This window comes from Cydia strobilella, chromosome 26 (assembly GCF_947568885.1).
Source record: "Cydia strobilella chromosome 26, ilCydStro3.1, whole genome shotgun sequence".
Classification (NCBI taxonomy): Eukaryota; Metazoa; Arthropoda; class Insecta; order Lepidoptera; family Tortricidae; genus Cydia; species Cydia strobilella.
This window is the reverse complement of record NC_086066.1, coordinates 1000251-1020521: the sequence shown is the minus strand read 5'-3', so window position 1 is coordinate 1020521 and position 20271 is coordinate 1000251. Positions and strand designations below refer to the sequence as shown.

Below are 20271 nucleotides of genomic sequence, written 5' to 3'. Positions count from 1 at the left end.
ATTAAATGCTCTTATTATTATTTTACACGGAATAAGCCGTTCTTTGTTGTGACTCCTTCGATTGATGCAAGGGAAATTCGCTTGTGCAAGCTTCATGCAAATTTTGAATACAAAGCTAAAGCTTTGAGGAAAAAAGGTATTACAGGAACTGACGACCTCTGTTTACTAATAGAAGCAACAGTATGTGATTTCGATTCGAAAGACTGCATGTATGGCCTCTGCAACGAGTGTAAGAATAACAAGAGTATATACAACCTCGATAAAATAAATGGAATGATAAAATGGCATGGACTAGAAAAGAAGAGAAATTTCAGAAGGATGGAAAAATTATGAAAGGTACATTCGAGAAGAACTTTTTAGTTGACTTCGAGACTTCGATTAACGTTTTAGAGAAATGACTTTACTCATTTTTTGAAGCCTTAGTAGGTTAATCTTAATTTGTTGATTTTTTATGTTAACTGTTTTTTCTTTATATAACTGAAGTTGATTCAAACGTTAAAGTTAATATTTAAGTGTTTGTGATGTTCCTGAGAATTACTGATCTTGTATTTAGTTTAACACTGATCTCAAGCGTAGATTATTCAACTTAGTTGATCTCATGTTAATTAGGTGGTGTATTGTTATGTTAATTTATGAATGAATGACGAGGCGAATAGCAATCTAACGTGTATACCGACGCATAAAAACAGACGACAAATATTTACTGATTAATAAGAAGTTTGTTTCATTTAATAAGTGTATCAAAAAGGGTCAGTAACACCAGATAATGTATGGCCTATTCTCTTGCGTTACTCATTATTTTTCTCTTGCGTTACTGGATGTCCCCAAATAATTCCACAATATTTTTATTTTTTTGATTACCAGGATCGTTTTTGATGAACATGATTCGGTGAGTTATAATCTTATTAACTTTCCCCTGCTATAGATATACAATTTTTAAGCCAAGTCCTAACGAAAGAAGTAATATTCGAAAAATACGACTTCTTAAAATACTATAGTAACGCAGGGGATTTGCAAAGTCCAGTTATTACCGTAATAATGTGGTTTTTCTTTAAAAAACCTCTCATATAATGAGCTTCTTAACTGTGGAAAATATCTATATCGATTTCAATGGGCTTTCAGATTTTTATTCCTATGTTATGATTAAATCTAGATGACGTAACGCAAGAGAATTTCCAACTGTATGAAGAACAAAATGTGATTAAAACTCACATAATAGCATTCTGATCTCGTTGCTGATATTAAAATAAGTTAATTTAATCAATTATCCGTACGCCAATGGTATTAATTATCAGTATTTTGACAAAAAAATATTTTAAAAAACTTTTTTGAAACCTCTTTCAAATTGGCCTCGTAAAAGTTGATTCGCCCATATATCTCATTTTCGAGTTTCGAGGTCTATGCATTTTCGTGTTAACTGTCAATGTCAATTTCGTACGTTCGGATACAAGCAACGCAGTTTTACAGAAATACACACGGAGATTATCTCTTAGAAAAGTGCCAATAAATTTGAAAAACATAATTCAAATACAAAATAAATTATAAATTACCTATACGGCTTTGTTATGACCAAATTAAAGAAAGTTTAGTTTACTCGGACCGGACCACTTCAAAGGCAAGGTCCGGTACGCCCGTCTGTTATATTCTATCATGATATTTTGTACTTACAACACTAACTGAAATTTGAGGTTGACGCTAGTTTTATCATTATAAACTTACTGATGTCATAGAATCGGTGTCTATTTTCTCCCTTATATCTGTCGTTTCAACGAATAGCGTTAGACGTAGCTTATGAAAATTGTGAAGTAAAATGAAGAAACTTTCGTCTATCTCATTATAGCATTGTATTATTTTACTGTTTATAATTGGCTTAAACTTAGCATTTTAGTGTAATGTTAGCTTATTTATATAATTATACTCCTAAACTTAGAAATTTACAATCAATCTCATACAGTTAAGCCATGAATAGGGTAAAACAAGAACTAGAATCGGAAAATTTGGTGGCTTGTCGTATTTGCCTGGCTTGGGAAGGCAGACTCTTTGATATCAGAGAATGCGGTCTGGATCAGGTCTATGTGGAGCTTATGGGCACAACTGTGAGTTTTTTTTGATATTCTAACTATTCTAAGTTATAAGTTTATAAATTTTCAAGCCGTTATAGTAGGTGTTCTAGTTTGATAGCCCCTGCTATAACCGTAAGTTGATGAGGTTTATTAATGATTCTTGCTCTTATTCTGTTTGCCTACTTTTCTTTGTATTGGTAAAGAGACGTTTAACATTTTGTTGCCAATTTAAGTATTACATACTTAGCTTTAGTTTAGATTATAATATTCTATCTAAATTTTTTTTTTGTTTACTAGCGACCCGCCCTGGCTTTACATGAAACCTTAACAAATTATACACTTAAACCTTCCTCAAGAATTACTCTATTGATAGGTGGAACCCGCATGAATATCCGTTCAGTAGTTTTTGAGTTTATCGTGAAAATACAGACACAGAAATGCGGTGGGGGACATTTACATCTACATCACATCATTTTGTCTACATTGTAACAAATAATATAATGATTTCATTTTTAATTTGCTACTTGCAAAATATAATTTTTATGTAGATAGATATATTGTTTAGACATTAAGGGTTGCAATAAGTCCAAATTTGCCTATTTCACGCAAAATAGGCACATTGGATGTCAATTTGCGGATATTGCCCAGCATAACTAACTAACTAACTAAGTCCAAATTTGTGCAGCAATGTAGGTTTATATTCAAATTTCGTCAAGTGGACGAAAACCAGCGCAATGACCCAGGTGTACCCATTTTCACCCATTTTAGAATGTAAAAACTTTGTATTGAAGTTATCTTTTTCTTTATATGGTAAGTTTATTTCTTATACAAAAATACACCGCTGACAACTCACAAAATTACGTGTGTCTGGCTTCACCCTAAGTATGTCTTGAGGGTACTTTCGATTATTAATTAGGGTAAAGGCACCACTATTTATGAGATCAGGAGCTCAATATCAGAATGGAAATTATACAAAAAAACCGGCCAAGTGCGAGTCGGACTCGCGCACCGAGGGTTCCGTACTTTTTAGTATTTGTTGTTATAGCGGCGACAGAAATACATCATCTGTGAAAACTTCAACTGTCTAGCTATCACGGTTCATGAGATACAGCCTGGTGACAGACAAACGGACAGCAGAGTTAGTAATAGGGTCCCGCTTTTACTCTTTGGGTACGGAACCCTAAAAATTCCAGTACAACCTAATTATCATTTCTAAAAAAAAATTATGAAATACAAAAACCTGGGAAAGAACTCCCTAGGGTTGAGATATCACTTTCAACCCGATTCATAGATAAACAATGAGCCACTCAGAGAAATTAAAAACTTGTTTTAACTTCCCAGCTGTCAGCGTGGGACGGGTTCCCGCAACACCTGTGCGTGTGGTGCCGCGCGCAGCTGGCGCGGGCGCAGGCGCTGCGCGCGCGCGGCCGCCGCGCTGACGCTCTGCTCAAGCACGCACTCATGCACCAGCACTTTGTAAGTTCGTTTTGCTCTAAAAATATACAAGCTATCACCGAAACAGATAGATAGATAGATAGCGTTTATTCATGGCAAAAAAAAGAGGAAAATACGCAGGTAACACAACATAAATAATATAAGCCACGAAAACACATCCCTACAAACAAATTTCTGTGCATGATGGGTGTTAAATCGTCACCACTGTGTGCAAACTGTCAGAAGACTGATGACTTGTCTCACGTGTTGTTGGAATGCGTCCGGAATTCGGACTTGAGAAAAAGAATTTTTGGTAGTCTGGGCTCCATGCACAATGGACAGATCAATTGTTGGTTGGCAGAGCCTATATCGGACAAAGCAATCAGTGTTTACCACTTTATTGACCTCTCCCTTGAGTAGGGAACTATGATAGCACCCATGAGGCTGACATGTTCACCTAGAGTGTCCAAAGCCTCCATAAAAACCAGATTAATAAAAAAAAAAAAAAAAAATGGTCCCGACAGCATGATGCTTGCCTGGCTGGGCTAGCACTGATCTTCCGTCGGGGCCATGAACTTGTGCAGTAAGAAGAGTAACACAATATATAAAACAAAATATAAAAGACACGTCATGATTAAGTATAACAAACAAGATGCAAAATAAAAAAATAGCAGTTCGCAACGAAATTTAAGAGAAACCTATACGCATTTCTTATCAGGAAAGCGTAAGGTTTTTGATAAAAGATTTAATGACGTATGAACTAGTGGCCAAGGCAGTCTTGCTCCACTTAGTCCACTCGTATCAACTCTTATAATGTTTCTATAATATCACATGTAAACATTTTCGGCACTGTTTGTCTTCTCTGTAGTCTATTTATTGTATCTTCCTATCTAATGACTGTTTGTAGACATAATAAAATGAAAAAAACTATGCTGGGGCCCTTGGACACTCAAGAATTTGGGGTCCTTTTCGAAAGTAAAGAAAGCGAATTAAGTAAACTAACATCTTTCTACTATGGTCTTCTATTTGTTACGGGTAATCAAATATACTGTTGCCATCTGTCCTTCGGGCCCCCCTGAAGCCCCATCTTCCCTGGGCACGGGCCCTCTCTCTCTCTCTCTCTCTTTAGCCTTTTTCTACCCTTTGGGTGTAGGACTCCTTCATTTTGCGCCATTCGTCGCGGTTCTGTGCGACTTGGAGCCACTGTTTCCCCGCAGTCTTCTTAATGTTGTCGTCCCAGGCCCTGTGTGCCCTTATAGTAAAGACAGTATTGCTAGTGGGTCTGTGAGCTGTAGATCTAAGAACGCCGAAAGCGACATCATTTTTAAATATTTCAAAAAATATACATATGTATTATGTTTTTGACATTCATAAGAATCAGTTGAAGAATAATGATCTTTGTCATATTTCTTTTCAAAGTACCTCAAGAAACTTCAACAGTTGTATCTGTTCTTTATACATATTTATATTAAAGTAAAATTGTGTTTTTACAGATTTCAAATAGCTATGTCCGAACTATTGATAGAAAAACACAAAAACTAACACATCCTCTCTCTAACCACATTACTAAAGAAACTTTTGATATTGTATTTAAAGACACTATTCAGACAAGCAATGATGTAAAAGATGAATTAGAACGTGATATGACAGTTGGCGATGATCATGTTGATATGGATGATGATCTATTTCTACCTAATGATAATATGAAACCATTTGATATTAACTTTGCTGATGTCTCACTAGTTAAAGATGATGATTTAACAGAAGTAATTCCAGATAAGAGTAAAATTATAATAGAAGAAGTTATACCTAAAAGAACAACCAGAAAAGCTAAAAGAAAAAAAGCAGAAGAAATTGAGATTGAAATTCCTAAAAGGAAAAGATCGCAAAAGAAATCTCAAGAGAAAGAATCATCAGTTAAATTTGTAGTTAAAAAGAAAGAGAAACGTTTAAAGAAGAGTAAAATTAAAAGGGAAGAAGATTATAAAGAGTTTGAGAAGAAATATGACTTCCAAGTGAAGTGTTTGACAGAAGAGGAGATGGTGGAAGATATGGAGAGGAGAAAGTTGTCTGATAAGGCCATTAAGGGTGTGGTGAAGTGCCAGCTGTGCTATAAAGGGTTTATGAATAATACTACTTTGGAGAATCATATGAAGATTGCACATGATCCGGTAAGAGACCTGTAAACTCTCATTCATATAACTTTATGGGCCTGATTTAGTTAAATTATGCTTTATCCCTTTCTTACAAATAGTCAAAATGACCGATAAAGAAAAACGATAAACTTCCTTTTAGTAGTTGTGAAAAGTACTTTATTCCAATGGACTTTTTTACATAATATTTACATAACTTTTTCAGTCCGTGGGTTCGAACGAGTGCCACCTTTGCCATTGTCGCTACAGGTTCGCTGTGAATCTCCGGCAACATGTCCAAAATGCACACCAGCTCATGTTCAAATGCAGGCAATGCGGGGAGATCGTGTGGGGCGAGTGAGTACAGTGACTGTGTCTTAAAATTTGAACTCGGTATTAGTTGGTATTTATTATATACCTAAGATACAAGTTTTAAGTTACTTAGTTTAGGGATCGATATAAAATATTATGTTAAGAGCCAGTTTCAATTTTAGCTTACAAGATCTATCTTATATATATACATATTTCATAATTATGTTTGGTCATGGTCAGGTCGCACGCGGTCCTCCACGCCGGCATACACGCGGGGACGACTCTGAAGTGCCGACATTGTGACAAACAATTTGTGTGAGTTACTACTTTTTTACAAGCTTTTAGGTATTTAACTTGTCCTACTAGTATCCAAGGAGGTGGCCATGGGAACTCTGTAATAAAACAACGCAAATTGTTACACCAATCACCACATAATACCACACAATTGGGACATCAGTTAGCCGCGACCACGCGACCCCGACCAGTGAAACCTGTGTCGAAACGTCGGTAAATAAAGGTAACAAAATAAGTTCGCGATAGACCCGTTTTTAAATGTGATTTAACGCAAATTGTGTTTGGGGTCGTCAAGGGGCCCACCCATTACCAGTCCGCCGGACGATATCGGCCTGTCACTTGTTCGGAACTGTCAGATTCTTGTATCTAATTGACAGGCTGATATCGTCCGGCGGACTGGTAATGGGTGGGCCCCTTTAGCATTGTCTCTATGGGTATTTGTTAGTTGCCTATGGAAAGAAAAGTACAGTCAGCGCTAAAAGATTGTACTAAAAATTAAATTTTATTATATTAATTAAATTAGACCCACTCCTCATAATTCGATGGAGCTGAAACTTTGCACACATATTATGAGTTGGATGACAATGCAATATTATGGTACCATCGAGCTGATCTGATGATGGAGACAGGTGGCTATAGGAACCCTGTGATAAAACAACGCAACCTAATTGTGTTTGGGTTTCTTAGAATTATCTTGATGAGTATTAGTTGTTTGTCAAAATAAAAGTACAGTCAGCGATAATAGCTCGTATGAAAAATAAAAATTTTGACAACAACTTATTTTTACAGGAAGAAAACGACCCGTACGACACATATGCGTATGGCGCATCCAGTAGAGAACGCAGCCGGGGGCACGTGTGAAGTGTGCGGGGAGACCTTCACGAGCCGGCGAGGTCTACGGAGCCACAAGGCGCGCACACACAACAAGGTATCTTATCTTATCTTATACAGGAAGAAAACTACCCGGACGACAACATTCAAAAATGAATTACAGGCTCATGGTTCATGATTAAGTGTAACTTAAAAACACTTATTAATGAATGATTACACGGATAAATTCTATATCTTGTTTAATTTATAGCCATACTAGTGCGATATATGTAAGTGTCAAATTTTGCTGTCACAAGCCATATTAGTGCGAAATATGCAATGAGACTAATGTTTTAAGTCATAATGTATTGTTTGTCCGCATTTTCGTTAGTCATAATTTGGTTTTTCTCAGAAACGAGTAACTTTTCAGGATTGCCATAAAACAAACTTAACCTAACCTATCTATAGGATAACCTTACGAAAATCCTGAAAAGTTAACGGTTTCAGAATTATGACTAATGATAATCTGACAATCATTATTATGACTATAATTATGTCAAACAAAGGGACCCCGAGCAGAACATAACATGAGCATAAACACCTTTCATAACTTCGTTGCAGCCGAGTGTTCCACGACACTACACTAACCACTTTTTATTATATGGCAGCAACTGCAGCCGTCTGTGCCGGGCTTGTTCTGCCGGAAGTGCCGCGTGCAGTTCGAGTCTAAGCAGGCCCTGCAGCACCACAAGCAGCAGCAGGACGGCCAGCGCTGCCACAACAACCACAGGTATCCTAGGTCTGGTTACGAGGTCGCGGGTTCGAGTCCAAGCAGGCCCTGCACCACAAGCAGAAGGGCCACTGCCACAAGGACCCCAGGTAACTTCGTTTTTAGGGTTACCCAAAGGGTAAAAACGGGTCCCTATTACTAAGACTCCGCTGTCCATCTGTCTGTCACCAGGCCATATCTCATGAACCGTGATAGCTAGACAGTTGAAATTTTCACAGATGATGTACTTCTGTTGCCGCTATGACAACAAATACTAAAAAGTACGGAACCCTCGGTGCGCGAGTCCGACTCGCACTTGGCCGGTTTTTTTATGATTGAGATGTGAGAGTGAGATACAATCCATACTAATATTATAAATGCGAAAATCTGTCTGTCTGTGTGTTACCTCTTCACGCTTAAACGGCTGAACCGATTCAGTTGAAATTTGGTATATAGATAGTTTGAGTCCCGGGGAAGGACGTAGTATAGTTTTTATCCCGGAAATCATCCCTTAAGAAGGTGAAAATTATCTCACTTTCGGGTTGGAAATGATGCATCCCCTGACAATAATGTAAGTATAATGCTCAAATTGAATCAATGCCTTTACATTATATCAAGGCGTTAGAAGTTAGAATTGTCTCTCAAATATGGATATTAGCATAGAGTAACTTATACTAGAGCGGTACTGTCATAGTAAATTTTGTAACCCCAGTAAATTCACTGCCATCTGTCAACACACTTTAAAACTAAAAATAAAGATTTATAAAAATACGATAGAATGTATTTAAATATAGATAAATGATTTTTTTTATTTGCATTAATTATTTTTATGATTTTGACCCATGTTCTTTCACTGATATGCATTAAAATTGTTAAATAACAAACGAAACCGTCAACGCCATCTATACGACTGTAGGCCAAAACTAGTAGCGCCCTTTGAACGACAATCAAATTTTCTTGATTTTCGAGGCACGTTTTTTTCTTAGACTGTATCCATCTATTACGGAGTTATATCTATCTATCTTTGATATTAGGAAGTTCAATCAATCAATTAAAAGCAGATTGGACAAAAAAGAAGCTACCCAAAATACTAATTCTACGCAGACGAAGTCGCGGGCAAAAGCTCAAGCTTTTCAATCTCGTACCTTAATTAGGCAACTCAGCAAGCTTCGTTGCCTAAACCTATTATGTCACGATTGTATTTAAACACTATTTGAAACATATTATAAAAACTTTGACAGTGCCTGCGAGCAGTGCGGCGCGCTGTACCCGACCGAGGACGAGCTGATACGTCACAAGCACGAGGCGCATGGCATACAGCTTTTCACCTGCGACGCGGTGAGTCTGTCTCCCTCTTACACCCATGGTCTCGCTCTTACAACCATCGCACGATATATACACGAGAATCTCGCTTACGAAATGCCAACCTTCTTAAACTTCTGAAAATGCTGAGGATATCTGGTCTGATAATGTTTCAGGACTTGGTTATCAAATTGGCAGTCACATCGTAATTGGTGAATTTCCAATATGAGTGTAACGCTCTTACGGTAGATGTCGCTAGGGTCCCCCAGACCCATATGGTGGAAAGATTCGCTGGATATGGATGAGGTCTTGGTGGCTCAGTTGGCAGAGCGTTGGAGTATCGATCCAGAGGCCGTGAGTTCAAAGCTCACCTAAAGCAGTAATTTTTCCACTTTTAGGGATCCGTACCCAAAGGGTAAAAACGGCACCCTATTACTAAGACTCCACTATCCGTCTGTCTGTCACCAGTATTTGTATCTCATGAACCGTGATAGCTAATAGACAGTTTAAATTTTCACAGATGATGTATTTCTGTTGCCGCTATAACAACAAATACTAAAAAGTACGGAACCCTCGGTAGGTGAGTCCGACTCGCACTTGTCCGGTTTTTAAATTTATTCTAAGTTTAAGTTTGTATTTTGTTACAGTGCTCCAAATCCTTCCTGTCCAAGGTGTCGCTCTCTGTGCATATAGATCGCGTGCACCTGCACATCAAGCCTGTGCGGCCCAACCGGCCCAAGCCGGCCGGCGAGCGCCGCGGATCCAAGCCCAAGCCGAAGCAAAAGTTCAAGCTGGACAACATGTGCGAGATCTGCGGCAAGGCTTACTCGGTGAGTGGTCTACACACACACACACACACACATACAACCGGCCCAAGCCGCCCGGCGAGCGCCGCGAATCCAAGCCCAAGCCGAAGCAAAAGTTCAAGCTGGACAACATGTGCGAGATCTGCGGCAAGGCTTACTCGGTGAGTGGTCTACACACACACACACACACACACATACAACCGGCCCAAGCCGCCCGGCGAGCGCCGCGAATCCAAGCCCAAGCCGAAGCAAAAGTTCAAGCTGGACAACATGTGCGAGATCTCCGGCAAGGCTTACTCGGTGAGTGGTCTACACACACACACATACAACCGGCCCAAGCCGGCCGGCGAGCGCCGCGGATCCAAGCCCAAGCCGAAGCAAAAGTTCAAGCTGGACAACATGTGCGAGATCTGCGGCAAGACTTACTCGGTGAGAGGTCTACACACACACACACACATACAACCGGCCCAAGCCGGCCGGTGAGCGCCGCGGATCCAAGCCCAAGCCGAAGCAAAAGTTCAAGCTGGACAACATGTGCGAGATCTGCGGCAAGGCTTACTCGGTGAGTGGTTTACACACACACACACACACACACACATACAACCGGCTCAATCGGCCGGCGAGCGCCGCGGATCCAAGCCCAAGCCGAAGCAAAAGTTCAAGCTGGACAACATTTGCGAGATCTGCAGCAAGGCTTACTCGGTGAGTGATTTACACACACACATACACATACAACTGGCCCAAGCCGGCCGGCGAGCGCCGCGGATCCAAGCCCAAGCCGAAGCAAAAGTTCAAGCTGGACAACATGTGCGAGATCTGCGGCAAGGCTTACTCGGTGAGTGGTTTACACACACACACACACACACACACATACAACCGGCTCGAGTCGGCCGGCGAGCGCCGCGGATCCAAGCCCAAGCCGAAGCAAAAGTTCAAGCTGGACAACATGTGCGAGATCTGCGGCAAGGCTTACTCGGTGAGTGGTCTACACACACACACACATACAACCGGCCCAAGCCGGCCGGCGAACGCCGCGGATCCAAGCCCAAGCCGAAGCAAAAGTTCAAGCTGGACAACATGTGCGAGATCTGCGGCAAGGCTTACTCGGTGAGTGGTTTACACACACACACACATACAACCGGCCCTAGTCGGCCGGCGAGCGCCGCGGATCCAAGCCCAAGCCGAAGCAAAAGTTCAAGCTGGACAACATTTGCGAGATCTGCGGCAAGGCTTACTCGGTGAGTGGTTTACACACACACACACACACACACATACAACCGGCCCAAGCCGGCCGGCGAGCGCCGCGGATCCAAGCCCAAGCCGAAGCAAAAGTTCAAGCTGGACAACATGTGCGAGATCTGCGGCAAGGCTTACTCGGTGAGAGGTCCAACTGTTGATTTCCCCGATGTCAAAAGTTACTGGTGAATTTCCAATATGACTTGGAACTCCAGTAGCCGTTTAAGAAGTGTAACACTCTTACGGTAGATGTCGCTAGGGCCTCCATAATGGCTAATATATGGTGGAAATATTCGCTGCATTGGGTACGGTCTTGGTGGCTCAGATGGTAGCACTGTACTAGTGATCCAGTGGTCGCGGGTTCAAGTCCCACCCAAGACAGTGAATTTTCCACTTTTAAGTTCGCAGACGTTACTGCTTGATACAAAATTAATGTCAAAAGGGTGTTCGTGAAGCCTGACATTGTTCACTTGTACAGTCAAGGGCATAAATATATATACATTCCCAAAGTTTCAAAAATATGTGCACGCTCTTACACCTTAGACAATAAAGTCGTGTTCACATATTTTTGAGCCATTTGTCTGTATCGATATTTTTGCCTTCGACTGTACTGTATTGCATAATAAGCTATCAATATCACTACACCTTATAAAACAAAGTCCCCCGTCGCGCCTGTCTGTGTGTACGTTCGCGATAAACTCAAAAACTACTAAACTGATTTTCATTCGGTTTTAAATAAATTAGATTTTCTCAAAAATGGACGCCAAATCGACGTTGCTGGTTAAAAAGTAGGTCGCGAAGTGCCTAGTTTATGGTCAGTCAAAAAATTAAAAAGTTACAAACATTGCAGTCTCGATTCGGGACTGTAATGTTGCATACAAATTCCATTATTTGTCGAGTTCCAAACTTTTAAAAAAATGATGAGGCATAGGTCTATTAAACAGCCAAACAGATGATCAATACTTATTATTATAATGTTGGTACCGCGACTATTTAGGAGTCTCAAATAGGTTGGCGTATTTTCAGCAGAAAAATACACTTCTATTTGTAATTAAAAAAATAAAACGGCGGCAAAGCAAATCTTTTTACTTTTTTCTGTGCAAATATATACATAGGAACGTTGCTTCTGTAAAATGCCTAGTTTTAAGATTTCAAACACAATGTAATATTGTTACTGAAATTGATGAAATATTTCTTTTATATTTGTATTTATTGCGCCATTTTTGAGAAAAGCACTATATATGACTCGGCTGGAAGGCTACTTGCTGGCTTCGGATTCAATTAAACGGACTCCCAAGGTCATCCGTTTAAAACGAATCCTCAGCCAGCAACTAGCCAAGCTACTTCCGAGCCTCGACAATAATGCACTATTAAACCCTCAACAATGTTAAGATGGAGCATTGTTCGCAGTGCCTGGCGCTGCTGAAGACGCACCAGATGCGTCACACGGGCGACCGGCCCTTCAAGTGCACGGAGTGCCCCAAGGGGTTCGTCACGGCCACGCTGCTCCGGGTATGTTCATTGCAATGCAGCTTATGTACAGAATAAGTTATAGCAGACTTTAGTAAATATAACATTGCCAATGCCAACATTGCCATCCCTCATACAACGTGAGAATTGACAATGTTGTGAGTAGATGACTTTTTTTTCAGATAACACAAATCATCGCATTTATTGGTTTTTTTTTCGTATGGCTTTTTGTGTTACTGTATTTCAGAAGGGCCCTTCACACTCATCCGCGAATCACGACGCGAAGTGTGGCGTCGAATTCGCAGATTGTTCACGCCTTCGCGCCTAGTTCCCCATTTTTTGTCGGTTTATCTGCCCGCGTCAAAGGCGGCGCGAAGCGCGAACCGGCAAGACCACATTACACACTTTTTTGACTCATATGTGACAAGATAAATAATAATTATATTATATAAAGCGGCTATATTTTACGGTTTTTCAACAAAACAAAATGGAAAAATAGCTAAATCACGTATGATGCCATAGATAACTAGCAGTTAAACTTGATCAGCTGATGCTTTTCCGCCATCTTGGCGCGAACCAAACTGCGAAATCGTCGTGAAGTTTGCGAGTGTGGAGTCATACGTCAACGTCGCGATATGTTCTCTCCGCAATGTCGCGCCGCGATTCACGCACATAGTCTGGAGGGGCCTAGAGATTTACAGTTTTTAAGTACTTTTTAAGATTGTTATTATTGTATGTTAGTTTGTCAGGTATGTATCTATTGTATGTATGGCCTTAGTTGTCTGAAATAAATGATTGTTGATGTACGCAGGAGCACCGCGACATCGTGCACGCGCGCCTGCGCAAGTACCGCTGCCCGGAGTGCCCCAAGACGTTCCTTCACCAGTCCTCCGTGTACGTACACCGAGCTGTAAGTTCACACACACCAACTCCGTCATAAAACAACTCCCATACATACGAGGTTACGCCACAGATAAAATAATAGGTACAGATGGTCCACTCTCTAACTAAACGCGTCTATTACGACAGATATGACCGCTAGGTGGCGCAAGCGCGAGCAGGCGTCCGTTCATTAGCGGTGCGCGGCCACTACTATGGCTAGACACCAAAATTGGTGTGGGCCGCATGTACTTGTAGCGACGCAACGAAATCGCGGAGTGAGTCACGCCTGGTTACGCTCACATTTTTAAAGGGTTAACCCTTTATAAGGCATAAGGGTATCAGAAATTATGCAAAATTGAACCCTATCACATTGAAATAAAGTTCAAAAATAGGTGGGAAATATATTACCTCTGCCTTATAAAGGTTTAAATAGGGAATATTACTGCAATGTTCTGCCGCCAGAGTGCAGCACTAGTGCACATCCTAAACCATAGAGTAAATTATACATACTGTGCCTTAAACAGGTTTTTGACAAGTTTCCACTAGGACGTTGATGCATCAAGGCGGTTTGTTTATTTTAGTTATCCGCCTCTCTATCGATCGAATATGCAAGTGATAGAGAGGCAGAAACCGAACTTTCGATTTTCTTGTTGCGAGGTAGGCAGCAAGCTACGTGACCTCAACACGGTACTCTACTGAAAAGCTCTCCATTATATCACGATTGTATAAAATACTATTTCGTTGTCAGATCCACACCGGGGAGAAGGCGTACGAGTGCAGCTTCTGCGGAAAGGCGTTCACGCAGGCCGGCACGTTACACACACACGTCAAATTCGTGCACATGAAGGTCAAGCCCCCGCCGAGGCGAAGGAACAAACACTTGGACGCCTGAGTATTGCAGATATCGCAGCGATATGGTTTTTTTTTGTAACAGCGCTTGTGTTGGTTAGGACTAGAATCTGACTGAGGACTTTGAGTCTTCTGCTTCATAATTAAACTCAGTTTTTTAGACTCTTAAAATTAAGTCCAAACTCAAGTACTTTTCAACTTGTTAGAGACCAGAGTCTTTTATGACTTGAGTTTTATTTTCAGAAACGCTTGATTTTTAGCAAATAGTTTCGAAATGCATTGTCTTTAAATATTTAAAATCATACAATAACGGCTAATTTATTTACTGTCATTTAGGGAAAACCTATAAAATTGTTGACGGAGACTTTATTCGGAGGCTGGAGTCCTTTTGAGTTGCTCTTAAAAAAGACTTAACAAAGGACTCGACTCGGGACTTAAAATACTCAAGAGCTGAGTGCTTCAAATTGACTCAAGGACCTAGCAACAATAAATAGCGCGCGGTTGCACAAGTTAACGGAAAAGAGTATGAGCGTTGCTAACTGGCACGGATGCGACCATAGACATAGTATATACAAGTAGTTATAAGACATGAAACCGAACGACCAGGGGTAAGAGAAAGACATATTCATGTATTGATACTTTTTCTCTTTCACTCTCATAAATTTCGGCCATAACCTGACCATGAAAAAATGCCCGGTCGGTGATAAAGACAGCATGGCACTATTTTCTCTTTCCTCTTATAGGAATCGCAATAAGACTATATTTCTCTATCAAAGAGTGTCAGGCCCTTGCGTGCGACAGATTTTACCTACGATGGCACCCGCGTCAGCTAGTGGACGCCCGAATATGTACAAATTACTAATACGCTACATATATCGCGGCAATATGTTTTTTTTGCACTTCATAAAGTCCGTAACATTAGCACACTTTGTTAATGTAAATACCGTGCAGTTAGCTTGATCAGACTAGATACATCGCTGAATTCATTTGGTTCCTTATTTAACGGAACGACACAAGTAGGTCACCTTTTTGTGTTACATTTCAACTTTTGAAATAATTAATTATGAAATTAAGTTATTCGTAAATGTTGACTATTTTGAAATATTGTCATTTTTTTATTATAATGTTTTAGTTTTATTTTAATAGTTTTTATTTTATCTGATGACTACGGAATATTTATAAACTTTTTTAAGTAGCGAGAGTAAAATGTAAGCATACATTGTACACAATAAATATTATGAGATATTACAAAACACTCTTTTAATGTAAACATTTATTCATAGGAAAATTATGAGAAATGTATAGTATGTGATCAGCAATGCCTCGTTAATACTATATTAAACTAAAGTCCAGTTCAATTGAAATGGCAAATAATGTAAACAAATGCCTACGACATATTTTGTTAACATTTGACACATGTATGACATAAAGTTTTGATGAAGACTCTTTTGACAAAAATATTAATAATTATCATATATTATTTTGACTAGAAATTCTTATAAATAAAAGATTTAAGTATATACATTCTTGATAGGATCATGATTTCACTTTAAAAAATGTGACTTGCTATTTCTACTGATCTCCACTTGGAAGGGTCCTTATGCATATGAAGCATAGAAACCCTTAAAATCACGGAACCCCACAAATACTTAAAACATTCTGCCGGCCCATATAGGCCAAGGAACAAGAAGGTATAGAGGGAAATGCTTGGAACACAATATTTGACTCCGTAACTTTGTTTGGACTATACTCTGTATCATTAGGTATTTATAAAAGTAAACAAAATCTACCCTCAAATGGCTCCATAAGCTAGTTGAGGGTAGTTGAAAACATTACATGATCAAATAATGTAGGTTAAAGTCAGGTCGTTCAGTGACAGATCCAGTGCAAATTGTCTATTCGCACGTGTATCGTTCAAAGTTTTACAGTACATATGGCCCTTCAAACTTTCGACATATGCACGAAAAGTGCTCTTTTACGCACTAGTGCGAGAAAGTAACACCATATGTACTGTAAATTAAATTAGTTAGGAGGTGAACATATCAAAGTCCCCGGAGGTAGCCCTTGGGCCGAGGAAGGAGAGGGGGGTTTGAAGGTCCCATTTCTCGGTTTTTCACTTATATCTTGGAAACTTTGCATTTCAGCGACATGGATACTTACACAAAACTAAAGCTGATTAAATTTGCTAAAAGTTTAATTTTGTCAATTTTTTTGATATCTTGAATAGTTATCGAGATATCCTCTATTGAAAGTTTATTTGGGGATTTCAATTTTACCTTTACCTATATATTATATCAGTGATGCTAATAGGCCATGTTTGGTATCGTTTTCGTATAAATCGGGAGTGCCAAATTCATTTATGGTATCACATTGACATCTTTCTGAAGTAAAAAAAGTACTTTTTTTACCTAGCAAAATGAAATAATAATAAATAAATAAATATTATAGGTTGTGTGAGAGTAAACGGGTCGTACACTGAGTGGTTTAGCATAGAAAAGGGTGTTAGGCAGGAATATGTAGCGTCACCGTGGCTGTTTAATCAGTTCATGGACAGTAGTTTGCATGATTTGAGAAATGATGAATGTGAGCTGAGAATGAGTGGGTTACCCGTTAAATGTCTTCTTCTAGCGTCATCGGGTGAAGAGTTGCAAGAGATGGTAACTAGAATGCTAGGATCTTTTGAAAGGAAAGGAATGAAAATAAATGTAAGTAAGACGAAATTAATGGTATTTGAAAAGGAAGAATATATGAAATAGAAATATATTTATTTGCTATTAAATGTGGTATACAATGGTGTTACATTATTATTTATAGAGCCATACACATTTAGACTTTAAAAAGCCATGCAAATTGAAAACTTATACTAAATTTAAGTTTAATTGACATCATTATTTTAATCAAAACATGCATTATTAACCTAGTTATAAAGCCATTAGTTATTAACGTGGACTGTTACTAACAAATTATGAAGTGACAGTTAATTAACTAAAAATTCCTTCAGACTGTAGTAACATTTGTCGACAAGGAAAGAGTACAGTTTGTTTTTAAATTTATTGAGTGGTAGCTGTTTAAACTCATCAGGCAGTCTATTAAATATTTTAACGCACATTGCATAACAACTTTTATTTTTCATGACTGTATGCATATTAGGGAGTACTAGTCTGTCAGGATATCTAGTGTTAAAATGTGTTATATCTCTTTTTTTGACGAATATATCGGGGTGCAATTTAACAAATACACAAACTTCGTATATATAAATCGAGTGTACAGTTAACAATTTCAATTTAATAAAAGAACTTACACAAGATGTTCTTTGACGCATGTTGCATATTGCTCTAATGCATTGTTTTTGTGCTATGCTACATATGACGAATTTCCCCACATCAATATACCGTACCTTAAATTGGATACAACATAAGCATGATATGCCATTATTGTCTTATTGTGTTATGCTTATTATGTATATGGACCAATGTTGTCTGCAATAAATGATAAATAATAATTATAGCGGTTTTCATATCAGTTATGCGTGTCAATCGCCATAAAACATATACAAATCTATTAATTTTTGAGCATACCTTATCCACATGCGTTTTCCAAGTACATCGATCATCTAGGGCAAACCCTAAAAACGTAGTGGTATCACATTCTACGAGAGTCTGACAAACTGTGAAATTTTGATTGGTGAGAAAGAGTAGAACAAGTAAAAGAGTTTGTGTACCTTGTTCACTAGGGACGGTAAGCATGATAAAGACATTGAAAGGAGAGTGAATGCTGGCTTTTATGAGCAGCCAGAAGGTGTCGCAAAAAGCACGGTTAGTTGTGCATAGAGGGGTGCTGGTGTAAGTTGGGTATGGCAGAGAGGCATCAGAGCCATGTAAATGCAGTGGAAATGAGAGCGTTGAGAAGTGTGTGTGGTGTGAGATTACAAGATAGAATTAGGAACAGTGTAGTAAGGGAAAAGTGTGGACTGAACGAAGATGTAGTGACAAAAATTGAGAAAGGTATGTTGAGATGGTTTGGACACGTGAAAAGAATGAGCGAAATAAGGCTAACAAAGAGAGTGTATAAGGGAGAGGTAGAAACGGGAGTTGGAAGGGGCAGACCTCGGCGGACTTTCTCTGATCAGATCGAGGAAATCCTGAAGAAAGGCCAGGTCAAGAGCACCCTAAACTGACGAGCGTGTATGAGGAACGTTATGAAAGTGAAGGAAGCAAAAGAGGTATGTCAGGATCGTAGCAAGTGGAAATCCGTGGTCTCTGCCTACCCCTAGGGGAAATAGGCGTGATTATAATATGTATGTATGTATTATAGGTCATTCTTACACAGATTGACTGTCCCTCGGTAAGCTCAAGGCTTGTGTTGTGGGTACTCAGACAAAGATATATATAATACTTATACAAAGACTTATACATAGAAAACACCCATGATTTAGGAACAAATATCTGTGTTCATCACACAAATAATTGCCCTACCCGGGTTTTTAACCCAGGACCATCGGCTTCACAGGAGGGGTCACTAATTCTTTACATGTTTTTGCAGAACATATTTGCGGTTACTAGCATAACTACATTGACCACATTTTCACGGCTTCTCTCCCGTATGTATCCTTATATGACGTTGCAAATTAAATTTTTGGGCACTAGCATAACTACACTGGCTACATTGGTAAGGCTTTTCACCAGTGTGTTTCGTCACATGACGTTGCAAACCACCTTTATTGGTACTAGCGTAACTACACTAGCTACATTTGTAAGGCATTTCACTAGTGTGTTTCCTTACATGAAATTGTAAATGAGCTTATCGGACACCTGCATAACTACACAGGCCACATTGTAAACCAGTTTTATTGGTACTAGCGTAACTACACTGGCTAAATTTGTAAGGCTTTTCACCAGTGTGTCTCCTTACATGAACTTGTAAACCAGTTTTATTGGTACTAGCGTAACTACACTGACTACATTGGTAAGGCTTTACACCAGTGGTGTTTCTTTACATGAACTTCCAAATTACCTTTTTTACTGCTAGCGTAACTACACTGGCCGCATTTGTAAGGTTTTTCACCAGTGTGGTTCGTCACATGACGTTGCAAATCACTTTTCAAGGCACTAGCATAACTGCACTGACCGCATTTGTAAGGCTTTTCACCAGTGTGTCTCCTTACATGAACTTGCAAACCACCTTGATTGGTACTAGCGTAACTACACTGACCGCATTTGTAAGGCTTTTCATCAGTGTGTTTCCTTACATGAACCTGCAAATCACCCTTATGGGCAGTAGCATAACTGCACCGACCGCATTTGTAAGGCTTTTTACCAGTGTGTTTCCTTACATGAACCTGCAAATTACCCTTATGGGCAGTAGCATAATTACACTGGCTACATTGGTAAGGCTTTTCACCAGTGTGTTTCCTTACGTGAAGTTGCAAACCACTTTTATTGGTACTAGCGTAACTACACTGGCTACATTTGTAAGGCTTTTCGCCAGTGTGTCTCCTTACATGAACTTGCAAACTACCTTTTTTACTGCTAGCGTAACTACACTGGCCACATTTGTAAGGTTTTTCACCAGTGTGGTTCGTCACATGACGTTGCAAATCACTTTTCAAGGCACTAGCATAACTGCACTGACCGCATTTGTAAGGCTTTTCACCAGTGTGTATCATTTTATGTCTTCTTAAACCACTTTTGTAGGCACTAGCATAGTTACAAAGGTCACATTTGTATGGCTTCTCATTGATATGTTGCCTCAAATGACGAATTAATAATATTTTTCTGGTCGCTGTATATTTACAGTGGGCACATTGGTAAGTTTCGGGTCTACCGCTTGGTTTCTTCTGTGGAGTTTGACCTGCAACAATAATGGTGTGTTTCAATTTAATAATATAAAATAATTTAAAAATATAAAACAGT

At 39.3% G+C, this 20271-nt stretch overlaps 1 protein-coding gene across 1 annotated transcript; it reads left to right on the top strand.

Annotated features, from left to right (window-relative positions):
* The first annotated feature begins 1825 nt into the window (after positions 1 to 1825).
* Positions 1826 to 14829, top strand: LOC134753018 (zinc finger protein 91-like). Its single transcript, XM_063688779.1, has 17 exons — positions 1826 to 2096; positions 3405 to 3539; positions 4991 to 5668; positions 5856 to 5986; positions 6182 to 6256; positions 7025 to 7163; positions 7714 to 7835; positions 9056 to 9152; positions 9764 to 10000; positions 10133 to 10351; positions 10395 to 10484; positions 10668 to 10898; positions 10940 to 11036; positions 11166 to 11299; positions 12569 to 12670; positions 13440 to 13538; positions 14259 to 14829. Exons 1-17 carry the CDS (start codon positions 1962 to 1964, stop codon positions 14400 to 14402), a joined length of 2865 nt encoding a protein of 954 aa, XP_063544849.1. The 5' UTR covers positions 1826 to 1961; the 3' UTR covers positions 14403 to 14829.
* Positions 14830 to 20271: the final 5442 nt, after the last annotated feature.